The 19686-nt window shown below is 41.2% G+C and overlaps 1 protein-coding gene across 2 annotated transcripts in view; it reads right to left on the bottom strand.

The window, feature by feature from the left end:
* Positions 1-19686, bottom strand: part of SRGAP2 (SLIT-ROBO Rho GTPase activating protein 2) — a 163141-nt gene that overhangs the window by 24601 nt on the left and 118854 nt on the right. Inside the window, exons 10-18 of one of the 2 annotated variants that reach the window (XM_077295151.1) lie at positions 16146-16343; positions 14661-14745; positions 14059-14086; positions 13394-13424; positions 11955-12015; positions 11792-11869; positions 8466-8600; positions 5693-5798; positions 3563-3784 (exon numbers count right to left, since the gene is read on the bottom strand). In XM_077295151.1, coding sequence (XP_077151266.1) covers positions 3563-3784; positions 5693-5798; positions 8466-8600; positions 11792-11869; positions 11955-12015; positions 13394-13424; positions 14059-14086; positions 14661-14745; positions 16146-16343 — 944 coding nt within the window. Of the gene's footprint in view, positions 1-3562; positions 5025-5692; positions 5799-8465; positions 8601-11791; positions 11870-11954; positions 12016-13393; positions 13425-14058; positions 14087-14660; positions 14746-16145; positions 16344-19686 lie in introns of those variants that run through there. The other variant, XM_077295152.1, reaches the window with a different exon arrangement.

Below are 19686 nucleotides of genomic sequence, written 5' to 3'. Positions count from 1 at the left end.
GACACTGCAATACAGTAATTGTCCTATCATCTTAAAATATTACATGTAAGCATAATATTATTATTAATTTATATAGCACCATTAATTCCATGGTGCTGTACATGAGACGGGTTACATCAAAATACAAATATCACTTACAGTAAACAAAACTAACAATGACAGACTGGTACAGAGGGAAGAGGACCCTGCCCTTGCGGGCTTACATTCTATAGGATTATGGGGAAGGAGACAGTAGGTCGAGGGTTGCAGTAGCTCCAATGGTGTTGAGGTGGCCGTGTGGTCTTTACAGGCTGTAAGCTTCTTTTGAAGGATCCAAACATAGTGGATAACCAGATGTGTTGGGCGATTTGGTGAGGAGCGAATAAGCGTGGAGGAGAGGAGGAGGTCTTGGGAGGACCGGAGATTACGTGAGGGAAGATATTGAGAGATTAGTGTGGAAATATATGGAGGAGAAAGATTATGGATGACTTTGTAGGTCAGTGTTAGTAATTTAAACTGGATATGCTGGGAAATTGGGAGCCAGTGAAGGGATTTGCAAAGAGGGGAAGCAGGAGTGTAGCGAGGAGAGAGATTAATTAGTCGGGCAGCAGAGTTTAGGACGGACTGGAGGGGTGTGAGAGTGTTAGAAGGTAGGCCACAGAGGAGTATGTTGCAGTAGTCGAGGCGGCAAATGATTAGGGCATGCACGAGCATTTTGGTAGAGTGTGGGTTGAGGAAAGGACGGATTCTGGACATATTTTTGAGCTGGAGGCGACAGGAGGTGGTGAGAGCTTGGATGTGCGGTTTGAAGGACAGGGCAGAGTCAAGGGTTACTCAGAGGCAGCGGATTTTGGGGACAGGGGAAAGTGTGATTTCATTTATTTTGATAGATAGATCAGGTAGGGAAGATATGCGTGATGGAGGAAAGATAATGAGTTCAGATTTGTCCACATTGAGCTTGAGGAAGCGAGAGGAGAAGAAGAAGGAGGATATGGCTGATAAGACACTCTGGGATTCTGGAGAGCAGAGAGGTGACATCTGGGCCAGAGAGGTAGATCTGAGTGTCATCGGCATATAGATGGTACTGGAAGCCATAGGACCTTATGAGTTGTCCCAGGCCGAGTGTATAGATTGAGAAGAGTAAGGGTCCTAGGACAGAGCCTTGGGGGGACTCCAACAGAGAGGGGGCAAGATGAAGAGGTAGTATGGGAGTAGGAAAAGCTAAATGTGCGGTTGGCAAGGTATGAGAAGATCCAAGATAGGGCAAAGTCTTTGACCCCAAAGGAAGAGAGGATCTGTAGTAGGAGGCAGTGGTCAACTGTGTCGAAGGCAGAGGACAGGTCTAGGAGGAGGAGTATAGAGAATTGTCTGTTAGCTTTGGCTGTAAGTAAGCCGTTAGTAATTTTGGTCATGGCAGTCTCAGTGGAATGGTGGGGACGGAAGCCAGATTGTAGGTTGTCGAAGAGAGAGTTAGATGCAAAGTGAGAGGAAAGTTCAGCATGGACGTGCTGCTCAAGGAGTTTGGAAGCAAATGGGAGCAAAGATATGGGGTGATAGCTGGACATACCGCATGGGTCAAGGGATGGCTTTTTGAGGATAGGTGTGATTGTGGCATGTTTGAAGGCAGAGGGGAAGGTACCAGAAGTTAGTGAAAGGTTGAAGAGATGGGTTAGGGATGGGATTAGTGTGGTTGTGAGGTTGGGGAGGAGGTGGGATGGGATGGGGTCAAGTGCACAAGTGGTGAGGTGTGATTTGGAGAGAAGATGAGCAAGCTCCCCTTCAGAGATTTTGGAGAGGGAAGTTATGGGGTTTGGGCATTGGTCTCTCATACAAAGGGGTTGTGGTGGTTGGACAACAAAGACTTGCCTTGTTTGGTCTATCTTATTTTTGAAGTGCGTGGCAAAGTCCTCGGCAACTATTAGGGAACTCGGAGGGGGCAGTGGTGGGCAGAGGAGGGAGTTAAAAGTGTTGAACAACTGTCTGGGGTTGTGGGATAAGGAAGATACGAGGGTTGTGAAGTAGGCCTGCTTAGCAGAGGTGAGAGCTGATTTGAATGCCAGTGTTGCTTGTTTGAGTGCAGTGAAATCATCTTGTGAATGCGTTTTCTTCCAACGCATCCATCTTCCAAATATTGTAGAGACTACACCTGGCTGATCATAAAGGTCTCCGTTCTGGTTTAATCGAGGGGTTTCCAAGTAGGGAAACTTCCTCTATGGCAGGCACATGTCACCTCTCTATTACCGAGATATGACCTTGCTTACTTTATGTAAATCAAGGCCCCTAGTCGTCAAGATTAGATTTTTTTTAGCCAACTAGGTGTCCATCAAAAAGATTGATACATAACAGTTGAGGACCACACCCACTCGGCTAGAGAAAAAAAAATAGATTTCCAGGAAATAAAAGGCCATATCTCAGGAATGGAGTCACATGAATAAAAGAAAAACATTCAGAAAACAGCGCCATTTACAACAGGTAAAAATAAGATATTTATGGGAAGTGATGGGTCCTTATTTCACCCCTTCCAGATATGGCTATTTTCCATTTTTTTTTACACTTTAGATTTTTCCTTCCCTTCTTCCGAGAGCTAGAACTTTTTTAATTGATCTGTTGCCATAGACATTATCAAGTCTTGTTTTTTGTTTTTTTTAGGAACAAAGTGTAGTTTTGAATGACATTTCATTTTAACATGTAATAAACTGGAGAAAAAAAAATAAAAAAACACAATTCAGAAATTGTTTTTTTTGGGTTCCATTTCTACAACATTAATTGTGTTGAAAAAAAAAATGACCTGGCAATAGGATTCTCAATGTCAGTACAATTACTGCAATACACACTTGTATAATAAAATTTCTGGGAAATTTGTATTAGAAAAAAAAAAAAAATAAATGTGTGCCATCATTGATTGATGGAGCTGTGCGAGAGCTTGCCTTTTGCACGGTACACTGACATTTTTATTTATACAATTTGGGTTGCATATGATCGTTTCATAGATTCTTTACAGCATTTGTTTGTGCAGTTGTGGTGACCGAAAAATCATAATACAGAAGTTTCATTTTCTTCCTCTTTATGGTGTTTACCATATGGTTCAATAATTTTATATTTTGATAAACTGTACTTTCACAGATACAGCGTTATCACATGTATTTGTCTTTTTTAATTAATGGGAGAAAGGGAATAGGGTTCAAATTCTTACTTTTTTTTTATTTTTTTCATATTTAAAACTTTGTTAATATTATTATTTTACTTTTTAGCTCCATCAGTGGACTTCAATGTGTGATTGCTTGATTGTTTATACTACATACTGTAATTTTACAGTATTGCAGTATACAGTGAAATCGTGGTTCTCCTATAAAACCCAGCTTGTGACTGAACTTCACAGGAGGACTCAAGTTACAGATACAGGAGCATTCAGTAGGCCCCCCGACTGCCATGGTAAATCTATCGGTTCTCAGCAATTGTGTTGTTCGGTGGGAGCTTGTTCAAGAGCGCCCCACCGATTAATAACAACTCGACGATGACAACAATACACTGTAGAGGAAATAATAGACTAAAAACTATAAAAATGCCAAATTTGATATCATACCAGTCTTCACCACCACTGCCAGCCATATAAACTGGTCCATCCAGCTCACGTTGGCCAGGGAAGATACACTCATGATGCATGATGATGGTCTTGATAAATTCATTGACATGCGACTGGCAAGAAACTTGGTCCACGTTGTCAGGTACACATACCAGTGTGGGACCGAAGCAGATGGCAAGATTGTAGGGGTCCATCATGTTATCATCACTGAACTGAGAAAGACTGGGTGCAAAAGACCAAACAGAAGAAACAGATCAATGAATGAAAATAGGACAATAATAATCCACAAGTATATGGTCAAACATTGGTTAGTGTAATGTTAGGTCTTGTCCGAGGAGAACAATCCCTTTGCCTAGCCTGCATTAATGTATGTGAACCAACCCCTATTGGTCAGAGAATAAAGCCAGTGCAAAGGGTGGTCTTACCTTGTTTGAGTCATCGCAAAGCAGCCAGTTCCTGTTTACACGACAGTGCACAATATAGAGCCAAAATACCAAATATGTCGCAGGAGACTCAACTAAATTACTACAATAATATTCACTCTGCCCAGATTAATAGCCGGGGTATACATTCGAAGGATTGAAATATTTTATCTTCCCTTGTCTCATTCTGCTTACATTGTAGAGGGATGTGAATTGCCTATAGCCGGCTGTCTTTGCTACTAGAGGTAGAGGAGGTCATACAGTTACACAAACAAGGAAACAATGTGAAGAATGTTAACATCCCAACTTTTTCTTAATACCAGTTTGCCAGCAGTGCTCTTTTTAGGAGTTGTGAAAATGTCAATTTAGCCATTTTTTAGAGACATGCATTTCTCACTTGTCATCTGTGTGCAGTCTGTATGCAATCAGCTTTGTACAGCAGCAGTTAATAATTTACAAGACTATTTACTGTGTCCTATATTAAAGATCTGTTATATCTGTAAAAAAAAATGTATGCTATATATATGGCATCCACTTTTTTGTGCCTAGAGTCCTTGTGTTGTCCATTTTTTAAGGATAGCACTTAGACTAAAAATATGGTTGAGCAAGTCCTTAGGATGAGTAGGGAGAGCATAGAAGCAGGGCAGGGTCCACACAGAACAAGTAATCTTTTCAAATAATGACTTTGGTCAAAGAGGATGATTTGGGTGACCCAGAGTACTAGATTACATTAGAATAAATAACTACTTTATATGACTCATTGCTCCTCTACCATACACCGAGCCTGTGTTGTGCCAGTATCAGCACATGTCACATTATTGACTGCAAGAGTGTCAGGATAGACATACTAGGTGAAGTCAGAGGAACGTTAGGAACCATTTATGCATCTTCCGACTGTATCGGAGTCTCAGGATGGAGCTTTGTAGGTGGAGTGGGAAAGCAGGGAGGATGGGACAGATACAACCTGGCCTTTGGAAAATGTAGCCTTGAGGCACTGAAGAAAGACGACTTGAAGTTCAGGATGTGTGGCTGATGTGGAGCTAAAAAACGAAAATAAGATAACAGGGAGGTTTGGTGACTCAACACAGGCATAGCCATATATATTTTTTTTTTTTTGCACCCGGATAATCCTTTTAAAGATCCATTAAGGACTGTCACCCGGGTCTCCTGGATTCCAGATGGTAAATGTGATGCATATAGCTTGGTAGGAAGGGCGTATCAGTACAGATAGACTTGCCATTAAATTGTTCAACTCCCCCAACACCTTCTTTTATTTTGACACTGGGGATCTACTTAAGAAGTATTTCAGGAATTTGGGGGACTTCTTGAATGACAATCATCATAAGAGGTGTAATGTAATTTGGGGTATCTACTTCAATATTGGTGGTGTGAATACTGATTCTACCTTAAAGGCTCGCATCAATTGACAGCCATCACTTCAGATTTCCCCATATACAAGACTAGCACTGGTTTATCATTGCACAGATGAAAAGGATGGGGCGTTGAAATTCAACAAGCTGAATCCCTCTCTCCTTGGTCATCAGCCAGGAAATTGTCAGGAGGCCAACAGATGAAGATGTTTACAGAGCAGTAAATTTAAGTAAATTATAGAAATCTGAGTGTGAACGATGTTCTTTTTCCCACACTTCCATGACATCATTAGCCGATGTACCATGGTTAATATACACATTGGTCATGAAACACTTACTGATTGAGGAAGGCAAAAAGGTATCTCATAAGGACAAGCGTGGGAGAATGGAGGCAGAGTAGAACTTTGCGTATGTGAGAGGCTCGCTCCTGCATGTTGTCCAGAGCTGCAAAGCATAAACCAATCATTTAGTCACTGTATTTTCTATGGGATTATGAACAATGATTACTGAAAAGGTTAACTGCACCCAGAAACAGATAGGTTGTCACATGGGAGAAACATGGTGATGCATCTCCACATCAAGGGACTTCCTCTATTATAAAACAAGATGACGATACGCTCCCACTTCAGTAAGCTTCCTGACTCATAGAGTCATCACTTGGCATGCTTTCTTCCCAGTGCCCTCCCCCATCCGCAAATACATCATTCCTATTAGGTCATTTTAGTTCTCCAGGGAAATGACCTGTAGAACCCATTAATAGAAAAATGTATATTAACTCTTTTACTATACTTCATTGTTTCCTTTTCTTAATAGCCAAGAGGATTAAAAAAATAAAAAAAGCAGTGTGTGTTTACAAGCATCTTCCTGCCTGAAGTGAAAAATATTTTATCCACTATATAACAAGTTCCACAAACTTAAAAAAAAAAAAAAAATAGTACAATGCAAATGTTTTAGGCAGGTGTGGAAAAAATTCTGCAAAGTAAGAATGCTTACAAAAATAAAAAAAGTTAATAGTTTTATCAATTCGCAAAATGTAAAGTGAATGAACAAAAAAAGAATTGTTCATCAAGTCAATGTTTTATGTGACCACTCGTTGCCTTCACATCAGCATCAAAGAACCAAATTCTTCTATCACACTTGCTCAGCTTGTGAAGGAACTCGGAAGGAAGCTTTTTCCAAACATCTCGGAGAACTAACCAAAGATCTGGATGTAGGCTTGCACAAAACCTTCTGTCTCTTCATGTAATCCCAGACAGACTTGATGATGTTGAGATCAGGGTTCTGTGGGGGCCACATCATCACTTCCAGGACTCCCTTTCACTGGTTTATGGTGAAGATAGTTCTCAACATGATCTGTAAGCTTGGGGCCATTGTTCTGCTGCAGAATAAACGAGGAGCCAATCAGATGCCTGATGGTACTGCATGATGGATAAATGTTGGTCTATATTTCACAGCATTAAAACAACAGGAAATGGGGAACATTTAGGACCACAGACGCAGTGATCCACCAAGGAAACTTTGTGCAGCAGAGGAAAGACACATCATGACTGCTTCATTTGAAATTGGAAGATGATGTCCAGCAGTGCCATCAGTTCAGGGCTGACCGCAACCAGTGGGACCAGCTACACCCATCTATGGTTCAAGAAAGTCTGGCCAAAAACATGAACAAAAACATAGGAACTAGTGTGCAGAAAAAAATAAAAAATAGCAGCAGGTGCTCTGGACTGATGATTCAGTTTGTGAAATACTTGGCATTAATAGAAGGAGGTTCATTCGTCGAAGGGTTGGTGAGTGTTAAAACAGGCAAAAGTGAAGCATGGGGGAAGTTCCTGGCAAATTTGAGACTGCATTTCATCAAATGAAAGAGGGGATTTGCTCAGGATTAATGATGTCCAGAATTATGAGAAATACAGGCAGATAGTTATCCATCATACAATACCATCAGAGAGGAGTTTGATTGCCTCCAAATGTACTATACTGCAATACATACATCAAATGAATTTTCAACAGTGCAAAAAAGAAAAAAAAGGAGACCTGGAAGTGATTATATGATCCCCACAGAACCCAGATATCAATAACATTGAGTCTGTGTAGGATTACATGAAGAGATATTACATGAATGATTTGCCAGAGCCTACATCCACAGAAGATCTGTGGTTAGTTCTCCAAGGTGTTTGGAACAAGCTCCTTGTTGACCTCCTTCAAAAACTGTGTGCAAGTGAACCAAACAGAACTGATGTATTGATGTTGCTTTGAAGGCAAGGTGGTCCCATTATTGTGAATCTATCAGTAGGATCAATTCTCCTAAGCCGTCTATATGGGCATGTAGGTCATGGAAAGTTAACTAAATTGATACCTTGCTATCTCCGATCTGATGTGTTATACCAGAGTAATCCATACTTTTCTTAGAGCTTATTCACATGTCATTAATTGATCAGAATTTGCATGCCAAACCAGGTGTGGAATTTACAGACAAAACTTATAATCAAAAGATTTACACCTGTTCTAAATTTTGGAGACATTCCTGGTTTGGACATACATATACTGATTATCCAGACGCAGATCTGCATGTGAATTAACCACCAGAGCTTATTTTAAATGAAAGGAGGCGTTACCAGTGGAGACATGTAACGACTGACAGCTTGCTCTCCTGAGCTACATGTCTCACACAAGTAATGTCCTCTTTAATTTAAAATAAGCTCTGGAGGATTCCCATGCAGGTCTGTTTCCAGCCCATAGATCTTAACAAAAACATGGATTTCTCTGGAATAAAACAAGGGACCGCAGATATCAAGGTATCATTTTATTCAACTTATACCGTAAACAGTTTAGAGAGTGGATCGTTTTGATAGATTAACATTAACGCCATACACATTAGATAAAAGTACACAGATGGTGGAACAACGCAAATATGAGCAAATCATATGGTGATCGAGCGTTCCACCAGTAATGGGGCATTTCAGATGCTCAAACTGGCCACATGTGCTCAAGTGATACCAGAGGAATAGGTTGAACATACACTTTGTGTGACCCCAGTTTTACGTCTTGAGTTGAGATAACTACTTTATTAGAAAAACTTAAATGAAACAAATAAGATATGTGGGTCCTTACAAACACAGCTTAAGAGGTCATGGAAGATTTCTTTAGGAAAAAGAGGTGTTGACAGTCCACGAAAGTAAAGTTTGAGAACCCCGGCCACAGAGTCCAGATCATGGTCATTTTGATCTTCTTCTAGAGGGTCCTCTCCTGTCATAAGATATTAAAGTCAGAGATTAGAGGAACGGCAGGTAGGTTCCTTGTACAAAGGATTGTCTGGTACAGTTTACTTCCACATCAGGAAGTGAGCAGCGCTGATCACCTTCACTTCCACATGAGGAAGTGACCACATCAGGAAGTGAGCAACGATGATCATGTTCACTTCCACATCAGGAAGTAAGCAGTACTGATCACAAACACTTCCATGTCAGGAGGACAATTCATAACTTATTCTGAAATAAAATTTAGCTGCAGAGAATCAATATTGTTGCCCAAAAAAAGTGTGAATTTTTTTCTCTTATAAATACTCCTAGCTTCCATTCCAGAACGAACATCGTTCGACTTGGTAGTTTGTGTGCTTACATACACATACTCTGTTGCCACATCCCAAAAGGTTTCATTTACTTAAATGATTTAATACAATATAAAATAAAAAATATTGATCTGAATAGTTCATTTGTCTGGAATGTGTCACAAATTAACAAAAATTGAACAATTTAAGGAATTTAGGCACTGTATAGTTTTGCAACAACATCTCACAATACACATTACTCAATTTCAAATATAGCTGTGGCCCCGGTAAAACTATCATTTTTTTTTCTAATATACGGTGATTAATTTATTAATATTGTTATAACAACTGGAGCCCTAGTTTATGTTCCTTTACAGCAACATGTCTGCAGCCTCCCGCTTAGAGATTAGGTACTTAATTTCTGCATGCATTTATACAGTGAACTCAGTATTTCAAATGTATTTTCGGGGCGGCTACAGTCAGAGTTTTAACTTTCATATTTATTTCTATATACAGTGAACCTGTCAATTTTCCACATTTCTACAAAATTTGACCAAAAATTTAAGTCAGATGTTCACACAAGTTCTACAAGCCGATAAAAAGAACCAAATAAAAAGTCAAGTCAAAATATATTATATGGACATGGCTACTATATAACCACCAGTTCACACTTGATTTCTGTCTGGAAGCGACAGTCAGTCTTTTGATATTAGTATAAATATGTTCTCTGAATGAGCACTCCGCCCCTCAGCCTCAGGCGTTTTTAATTACAGCAGGATCCTACCTTCCCATATAAATGCAGGCTTCAGTCTAAGAGAGGATTCACATTAGATAGGTTCCCTGCAATGACAATCGCCATATCATGGCTGCCGGGTACACATGAATTTGCCAATTTATGCGCCAAGTATTCTCAATTTTTCATATTGTTATAGTGCAGTAATGCAATTCATATTTCATGTTTGCATGCTATAGCGCAACAGAGTGCTAATTTATTTGTTGGTTGAAAATATTATATCTGTCAGCAGCAAAAGTATGTGATCCTTTGCTTTACGTATCTGGTGTGACCCCCTTGTGTAGCAATAACAGAATATCTTCGGTAATTATTGAACAGTCCAGCTCATTGGCTGGGAGGAATTTTAGCCCATTCCTACAAAACAGCTTGATCTCGGTTATGTTAGTTGGTTCTCTTCAATGAACTGCCTGCTTCAGGTGTTTCCACAACATTTTTATGGGATTAAGGTCAGGACTCTGACTTGACCATTCCAAAAGTTTAACTTTTTTCTTCTTTAATGTTTTTGTAGAACGACTTGTGTTCTTTGGGTCAGTCTTTCTGCATGAACCATATTCTTATGGGATTCAACGCATACACAGATGTCCTGGTATTTTCCCTTGAGAATTTGCTGACAAAATTCAGAATTAATTTTTCATCAATGATGGTAAGCTGTCCTGGAAGACCCAGATGCAGCCAAACAGGCCCGAACCAAGACACTACCATCACAGTATTTCACAGTTGATATGAGATTTTATACCGTAATTCAAATTTTTTTTTTCTCCAACCAGAAAGCGTCAGATGTTCCCGATTCATGAAGAGGTACATGCCACTTCAGGATTCTGGACCGCTTGACAAGTAGTGTGCGTCTCCATGCGCTACACCAGAAATCTTGCTCCAGTTGAGAACTGGAGTGAGATATCTGGTGTTGGTAATACTACAGCTCGTAATGAATTAAGAGGGGCTGTGGTGTCATGACCCTGTCCGTTACCCCATCCCAGCTCAATCCATATCGTAGAAGCAGGGAGAAACTGGCATGAAGACGCCAAAGGTCACAAAATTTTAGCACAACTCTGAGTTGCTTCGAAGTTTTGCGACTTTTCAAAGCTTTTATACCAGAATTCTGGGGTGAAAGCTTTGATGAATTGGGCTCATAATTATCTGGCTTTTCCAGGTGATCTTTAGCAAACTGCAGATGGGCAGCAATATTCTTTTTGAGAGCAGTGGCTTTCTCCTTGCAATCCTGCCATGTACAATATTGTTGTTCAGTGTCCTCCTGATGGTGGACTTATGAACGTTAACATTAGCTAATATGAGAGAGGCCTTTTTTTGCTTAGAGGTTACTTTGGGTTCCTTAGTGATGTTTATTGTACCAATTTACACACAATCTGTCAGACTGTGGATTGTTGGAGTCAAGAAGCTGAGGAGATTTATTTCTTCTTCTCTCACCTAAGTCTCTGGCACATCACCACTATGTATTTATGTTACAGCCTCAGGAGCTGTGCTTCTTCAAACTGCATTCTGGCGCATGAGTGGGTCGGGCTGCAGCTTAAATTACATAACGGGGCCATTTTATAACATTCTTGGAAAATTCCTTATAGGCCAATTCTTGACTGGTCAGTAAGGGATTAAATTAAACAGGTCAACCATTTACACCTCTGCTTGTTACCCCATTGATTGAAAATACCAGACTCTATTTTCATTTTCAAATTATAGGCTAATCTAAAAATTTTCACATTCTTTTGCCACTCATCATGTGATATTGGATCATTTTCCTCATTAAAAATAAAAAGTTTCAATCTAATATTGTTGACTCTTTTGATTGATTTGGTGCTTTACCTACTTTTAGGACTTGTGTCAAAATCTGATATAGTTGTAGGTGAAATTTATGTCGAAATAGTGAAAATTCTGACGGGTTCACAAACGTTCAAGCACCGCTGTAGAACATTTGAAGCACAGCACTAGAAAAATAGACATCCGACTGCTATAAAGATATCTTAAGAAATTAAGGGGCAAAGGCTATTCAGAGGTAAAAAAAAAACAAAAAACATTATGATAAAAGCTGTCCGTTTACACAAAATAAAATTTAGGTGGAACAGGTTTCAAGAAAAAGGCACAAACCTCTCTCAAACGCATTCTTAATATCATTTACTTCCACCTGGGAACCAGACACTCGAAATATCCCCTCATGTTGAAGACCTGTGGAAAGTATAGAAGAGTCAAAGTGATATATGAGCAAGAATGCTGTAATAAAAGATCTGTAGACTTCTAACAAAATTCATACCATGCCGACTGAGGAATCTTATACAGCTTTCAACCACTAGGGGAATGGGTTGTTTGGCGTCCTAAAACCAAAGTGGAAAGAAAAATTGTGATGAATTATAAAAACATAAACATACAAAACAAAAACTAATAAAAGATATGGGAGCTATGGCGGGCCCTTAATGGAGAATTTTACCATACATGTAATTGCCGAGTACACAGATACTACAGGAATCATACTCCTTCCAACACAAATTGGATTTACTAGAGCTTATTGCCACATAATCATGTGTTAGAAGATCTGTCCTATTGAAACAAGATTAAGAGCTGATCTGGTTACAGGTATAAAGCTCAGGAATAAATGAGAAAAGCCAGACATCTACACCCCAGTATAAAGTTCTTGTGACTTTAATTCTGCTCTCATTTGAGATCCATATCGTCTTTACAACTATGTACAATATGTTTAATACCCATTTCATTGTTCAGCATTGTGATTCTGACTAGTAGAGGGGATGTCCTTTTTCAGGAAAATGGGCCCAAACTGTGTAAAACAAATACAAACTTTCAGCAGGTACTCTTCCTCCCTGGGTCCAGCACCTGCTCCCCGCCACAGTCCCAGTGTTTTGACATCATGTCAACAGTGCATGTCAGAGCCAGAGTTCGGTGCTCGATTACTAAGGTTGACGGCACGAAATGCTGAGCTCAGTGACTGGCTAGTGCATGACGTCACCGCTGAAGTCAAAACACCGGGACTGGAGCAGCAGAGGGGAGCAGGTGCTGGACCTAGTGAGACTCAGTAACTACTGAGTTTGTTAGATCATGTATTTTACACAGTTAGCAGACCACCTTCCTCATTGTGGACAACCCCTCTAAAGCCCCCCATACAAGTTAAAATGCTGCTGGCCAAACAATCATTCAGTATAGTCATCTACTTTGAGTCCCCCCTACACAAGAACCTTTAGCTTAAATGTTCCTGTGTTCTACGAAAGAGACACTGCCAGACTTCTCTCCAGTGAGAAAAAAATGGCCAAGGAAATCCAAGAGACTGCATCCTTCTATTTCTCAACATTATCTGTCGAGGGTGTCTTAAGAGTCAGATGACTGGGAAGGACCGAACAGAGACTGTTGGTTGATCCTTCCAAAAAATGGTTGGTTTGGCAGACTTTAGTCTAATGTGAATGAGGGCTACTGGGTTGGGCTCACATCTAAAAGGTAGCGGTGCGGCAACGTAATGAAACTCTCTCTTTACAAATTAAAAACAAAACATAAAACCACAAAAAATCCCACACAACGCAACATAACACCATAGTAGGGGCTTAGGCTGGCTTTGTATAGATGGAAAAAAATACAATTCCCAACTCCAACACAAAGGATGCAGTATTAACACACATATATTTAATTCTTTCTAATAACGCCTTTAATGGATGAGACGCCATAGATCAATACCATACGTGACCTCACCTGCTTCCGTAGAGTAGACATTCTTCGACCACTGAAAGACAAATAATACATTCTAAAATATTAGGCAATTTAATACTGCCATCTATACTGACAAATTCTATTAACATATATAAGCACTGGATGAAGACCAACTGCTGAAACGTGCGTCGGGTCTTATGGTGTGTGCTGTATCCTACACTACAGGTATTGCTTTATGTGTAATACATTTGTATATTGCTGTTGATGTGGAAATGGGTCCTTTTGTTTCACATTAGGTGTGGGTTTATCAGAGCGGCAAGTAATGTTTGGCCATGTAGGGCCCTTGGTTAATATCTATCCACAGGTACCTACTCCCTTATGCGCATGCATATCCCCACCATAGGTATCTGTTGAATTGCCCTATTTTAACTCACAATTCAACAATGACACTGTAAGCTGCGTGTGTGGAGGTTTTTAGTAGTTTTGCACCACCTTGTGGTTTCCCACTTCTTAATATACTTAGTCTAGATGTGCAAAAAACATTTTCAGTATTTAATAAAAATTGTTAAAATTGTAATTGTTGATTCTAGTGTACGGTTTTTCATTAGTTTTTCATTATATGATATATACTATGTATATACTATTATATATTTCATTATATGATATATACTATTATATTATATATATATATATATATAAGCACTGACCTGGCGAGGGAGCAGTCTGTACGTTGACCTGACAAAACAAAATAATGTTTTTTTTTACAACTACATTTACTATAGAACGTTACAAGGCACTTCATTAGGTCTCATTGAAAGAACGTATGCAAAAGGGATGGACTTTGATTCAGATCTGGGATATGACGTCATAAATAAACACAAGCCAACCATTTCTCAAATATTTAGGATCTCTTCAAGGGAACAAGACCTTAAAATGTTTAGCCAAGCTGCCCCCTGCTTGAGTCTAAATCAGGCCTCTAAAGAGGTACAGAGGTAAAATTATTAACTATTAATAGGCCACTCATCCAACTGTGTAACCACAAGCCTCATTAACATGGTCCTAAAAAACTGGAAATTGTCAAGTATTGTAAACTACAGGACACAAAGTCCGGAGAAGATCAACTAGTTCATTGGATATTCCAGACACCAATTTCGAGGCGGATTCTGACAAACCTTTTATTAATCACTGACTAGGTGACACCCAGAGATTGTCACTATAGATTACCATTGACCTTGTCAATGTGACCGATAAGCGCACCTCCCCACCCAATTCCCAGATGAACATAAGAAATTGCTTCTGCCACACTCACACTCTCCCAGGGTCTTCTGTAGCATGTCATGCTTGGCTTTCAGTTTTGTAATCAAATTTCGTCCCTCCAGGAATTCCTTCATCTTCTGCAGAGAACAAAGAAGCAATAATTCATCAGCAACTTCCAATCAGATCCTCAGAGCAGCCCACAGCTATTACACTCGTCCCAGAAATTTCTAATTAATTTTCAAAGCTTTAATATACTCACATGGACTGCTCTTAAGGCATCACATATTCTGTTTTTTTGGGGGGTGAATAGCAGGTGAGAAAATCAGGAGATAACAGCAGAACTCCTTTAAAGAAAGTATGGCAGACTCTTTAAATAGACTCCCTGCTGGAGGCAGAGGGCAGAGACTAATTTGATAAGGGAATAGGAAAAACACTTTCACCTTCAAAATGAAAAGTGTTCTCACTTATCCAGCACTAAAATGAATCTGACAAAGGCCTGGCGGCTAAGACATCTATAAGATAGCCAATTAATGCCTTTTTTTACCTCATAAAATATATTAAAGTTCAGATTTAGTGTAAGCACTAACATTTACCACCATAGCGGAAAACATTCCTGTCCTCTACATTAAACTATTTCACTATCTATGGTGGACGTAACACAGCTTGACTTTAAAATACTAAAAAAAAACATATATTTTTTAGTAATCATTGACTCCTAAACCGTAGCTTTCAAATTGACCTTCACAATGAAATTGAATGAACAGGAGAAAAAGTTACTTCCTGGTTCTGTATCTGTGTAGGGGTGTGAGCTGCAAATGAGTAGGAAGACGCATTACAGCCTGTTACTGTCCTCTCCCCCCGTAGTCTTAGTGACTCTATAGAGGAGATACGTGACCCTTTGCTCATGCCCTCACCCTCCTTTACCTTGATCAGAGAGGGTTGAGAATATGAGTACTTACAGATCTAATCACCCCTTGTTGTCTTTGTGACGCAAATGTCTGAAATCATAGATGTTTATTGGCATCATAATGCCGACTACTTCTGCATTTATTTCAATAGTACATTGAGAGAAGCAGACAAGAATGTAGTCAGCTCATGATCACTCACTGACGCTAATACAGGGCAATCGTGACAGTGCGCACATTACACATTGTCACAATTCAGCTATCTGTAGTCACATAGCAACATTTCTATAGAGACATGAATACCCTGTTAGTAGGTCCTATTTTGTTTATATAAACTAGATCTCCACTTGTTATATCATTATAGTTCCACCATTTAACGACAAACAAGCATTTTTATTTATAAAGTACTATTCTTTGACAGAAAGTTGTGTGTGCCCATGAGTGTAAAGAGCTATAAAGAAAAATATAATGTGGATAGTAAAGATATATATATTTCCTTATTATGTATGTATATGTTAAAAGTGTGAGAGGAAACGCCCAATACCCATGGCAATAAAACTTTTTGCATGTTTTTTTACATTGTATCTAGATTCAGTGATCATGTAATAAGTTAGTAAGCCCATTTTCCTTACAGTAAAGTAGAATTGCTCGGTCTCCTGCTGATTGGCACGACGCTTGGCTATGCTCGGCTTGCTCATGTAGGTCTCTGACACAGTGGACTTCACAGATTCCATTGAATTACTATACTGGAAACAGTCGGATACATCAAAGTCCTCCACGCTCACCATTTCTTGAATGGTCTGTAATGTAGCTTCCATTGTCTTTTTAACCTTGGAGAAAAATAAATACATAAGAAGGTAAATCTGAAATCTTCAAACACTAAAGTTACACATCTGTACATAAGTGGTAGTATGATTCCCTGTATACAACACTGAATTATCGCATCAAGCACAATACATGTGATCCTTCAGCGCGCCTCTCTCCCCGCACCCCACGCGCCTGTCCCCACACCCTGTGGACAGCGCATCTCTCTCCCTGCGCCCTGTGGACAGCGCATCTCTCTCCCTGCGCCCTGTGGACAGTGCGCCTCTCTCCCCACGCATCTGTCCTTACGCCCCATGGACTGCGTGCCTCTCTCCCTGCACCCCGTGGACAGCGTGCCTCTCTCCCCCCATGCCCCGTGGACAGCGCGCCTCTCTCCCTGCACCCCGTGGACAGCGTGCCTCTCCCCCGCGCCCCATGGACAGCGCACCTCTCCCTGCACCCCGCGGACAGCGCGCCTCTCTCCCCACGGACAGCGCGCCTCTCCCCGAGCACCCTGTGGACAGCGCGCCTCTCTCCCTGCGCCCCGAGGACAGCACGCCTCTCCCCGAGCACCCTGTGGACAGCGCGCCTCTCTCCCCGAGCACCCTGTAGACAGCGCGCCTCTCTCCCTGCGCCCCGAGGACAGCGCGCCTCTCTCCCCACGCCCCGTGGACAGGGCACCTCTCTCCCCCCGTACCCCATGGACAGCGCGCGCCTCTCCCTGTGGTGCGCTGCACTTTACACTGCATGATTATTGTGAATATGTATTACTAAGGCTATGTACACATTAGCATTTCTGTGCGCAGTGTACCATCTGCATATGCAAACGCATGCTTACGCCTCCGCATCATCTTACGCATGATGCAAAAACCCCAGCTGCGTGTGCATGCGTTTAAATGTGTTTTGGCATGCGTTAGCTTTTTTTTACGCGCATGGTGAGGCGGTGACATCATTTTCTGGACATGCGCAGTCTAAAGTACGCATGCGTATTGAACGCATGCGTATGCATGTCCTTGCGTACCAATGCGTTCCCATCGACAGTAATGCATTTTTTTACGCACTCATCCGCATGTGCATGATTGCGCAATATTTGACACCTCAAAAAAATGCAACATGTTGCGTTCGCCGGACACCGCTGCACACAGTGAAACGACGCATGCCTACGCATCCACATGCAAACACATGTCCCTGCGTACACCATGTTAATGACATGTACGCATGATGATGTATGTGGATCACACGCTGCGCACAGAAACGTTAATGTGGACCCGGCCTAAGAACACTTGTTCATGATAATCACTGAACTTAAAAGGGAACCTGTCACCCCCAAAATCGAAGATGAGCTAAGCCCACCGGCATCAGGGGCTTATCTACAGCATTCTGTAATGCTATAGATAAGCCCATGACGTATCTTGAAAGATGAGAAAAAGAGGTTATATTATACTCACCCAGGGGCGTTCCTGCTGCGGTCTGGTCCGATGGGCGTCGCTGTCCGGTCCGGGGCCTTCCATCTTCTTACGATGACGTCCTCGTCTGGTCTTCACGCTGCAGCTCCGGTGCAGGTGTACTTTGTCCTGTTGAGGGCAGAGCAAAGTACTGCAGTGCTCAGGCGCCAGGAAAGGTCAGAGAGGCCCAGCGCCTGCGCACTGCTGTACTTTGCTCTGCCCTCAACAGAGCAGACAAAGTATGCCTGCGCCGGAGCCGCGGCGTGAATACAAGAAGAGGGCGTCATCGTAAGAAGATGGGAGGCCCCGGACCGGACTGCGACGCCCATCGGATCGGACCGCCCCCCCCCCCCCCCCCCCGGTGAGTATAATCTAACCTCTTTTTCTCATCTTTCAGGATACATTGGGGGCTTATCTACAGCATTACAGAATGCTGTAGATAAGCCCCTGATGCTGGTGGGCTTAGCTCATCTTCGATTTTGGGGGTGACAGGTTCCCTTTAAGGTAGGACAGGAGGTGACTTGGGATGACAATGATTGTACATTCTTCATCAGATGCTAAGTATTCATGGAATGTCGATTTCAGTATGTCTTATATAAAGTGACCTAAAGCTGATTAACTTGTACACTAAGCAAGGTTGGAGGAAGACCAGGTCCAGTGTGTTCTTGTCTACATATGTAGGAGAGGTAGTGAGCTCTAAGAAGCCTATGGAGGAGGTTAGAGGTTGAAACTGAGCAGCACATGGGGAGATTGCATTACCAATGGGGATGCATCACCAGTCAGATGTACCCTATGATGACAGTTGAAATATTACTGGATAGAAAGTGAAGAAGCCAGATTGCACAGTGATCCAGGAACTGGTGAGATGGGCCAGGAGGACGATACACAACTGACAATCACAGGAAGAAGGAATGGAGGAATGACGCTGTGGACCTCAAAAGAGGGGAACTAGGGGGGTAAACTCTGAAGCACACTGTGGAGAAAGAAGTAGGATAACATCTCTGCCTAGCTTCACGGAAACTTGCCACATTACAATGCAGTTTGATCTGCATTCAGAGTATTACAGAACAGGTGGAACTCAGCAGGTTAATACAACATTTTGTAGAGGTAAAATAACAAGTGTAACCTGTATTCTTTAAAATCCCTGCCTATTCTATACATAAGAGTTCAATAGGCGATCCTAATGTCTGAGTGACAGCTAGGTTTCAATGCATCCAATACAGGAAAGGCTCCCAATCATTGAATGAGACCGCCCACTGGAAAAACAATGCGTAAAAAAGGTTGAATAGGTCTCTCTTCTCCGCTCTACCTATTTTAAAATAAGATGCTGAGGATTTGGACAGCTTCATTACATAGGAAGATTAGTTACCTTAGGACATAAGGCACTTGCGACATGCTTTGTACAAGTTTTAAAGTGTTCCAAGAAAGAATCCAGAAATCTGTTTGTGCGATTTACTGCCCATGTTGCTGCCACATGTCGAAAACATGGCATTTAGTACTTATGGCTTCTATTACTGGGAAATCCTAATGAATCTTAGCAAAGTCAAATTTGACTTTGCTTACAAGATACAGCATACATTATCACTGGAAATAAATCTGTTTCTGGGTGAGGTAGGGGGCGAATTCTAGTATTGGCAATTAAATCACAATTCTGGAGCACATTTGGGTTATGCCGTTCCTCTGTTATTCCTCTTGGAAATAAATAGAATAAATTGTCAATTAGGCGTTACCATTTCCCTCGTTATCCCTAAACAATCCGACACTGTTGGAGTCGATCGTTAACGAGGGGAATTATAACACTCATCTGTCATTTTATTTCACGTGAAGTGCAAGTATTTACAAAGACAGGCGTGTGAGAAGAGAGGACGTGTGCTCTTTAAGTCAATGCCCTCCACATGACAAATTTGACGGTATTATTTACTCG

The sequence above is a fragment of the Ranitomeya variabilis genome, chromosome 3 (assembly GCF_051348905.1).
Source record: "Ranitomeya variabilis isolate aRanVar5 chromosome 3, aRanVar5.hap1, whole genome shotgun sequence".
Taxonomy (NCBI): domain Eukaryota; kingdom Metazoa; phylum Chordata; class Amphibia; order Anura; family Dendrobatidae; genus Ranitomeya; species Ranitomeya variabilis.
This window is presented reverse-complemented; position numbering and strand designations above follow the sequence as displayed.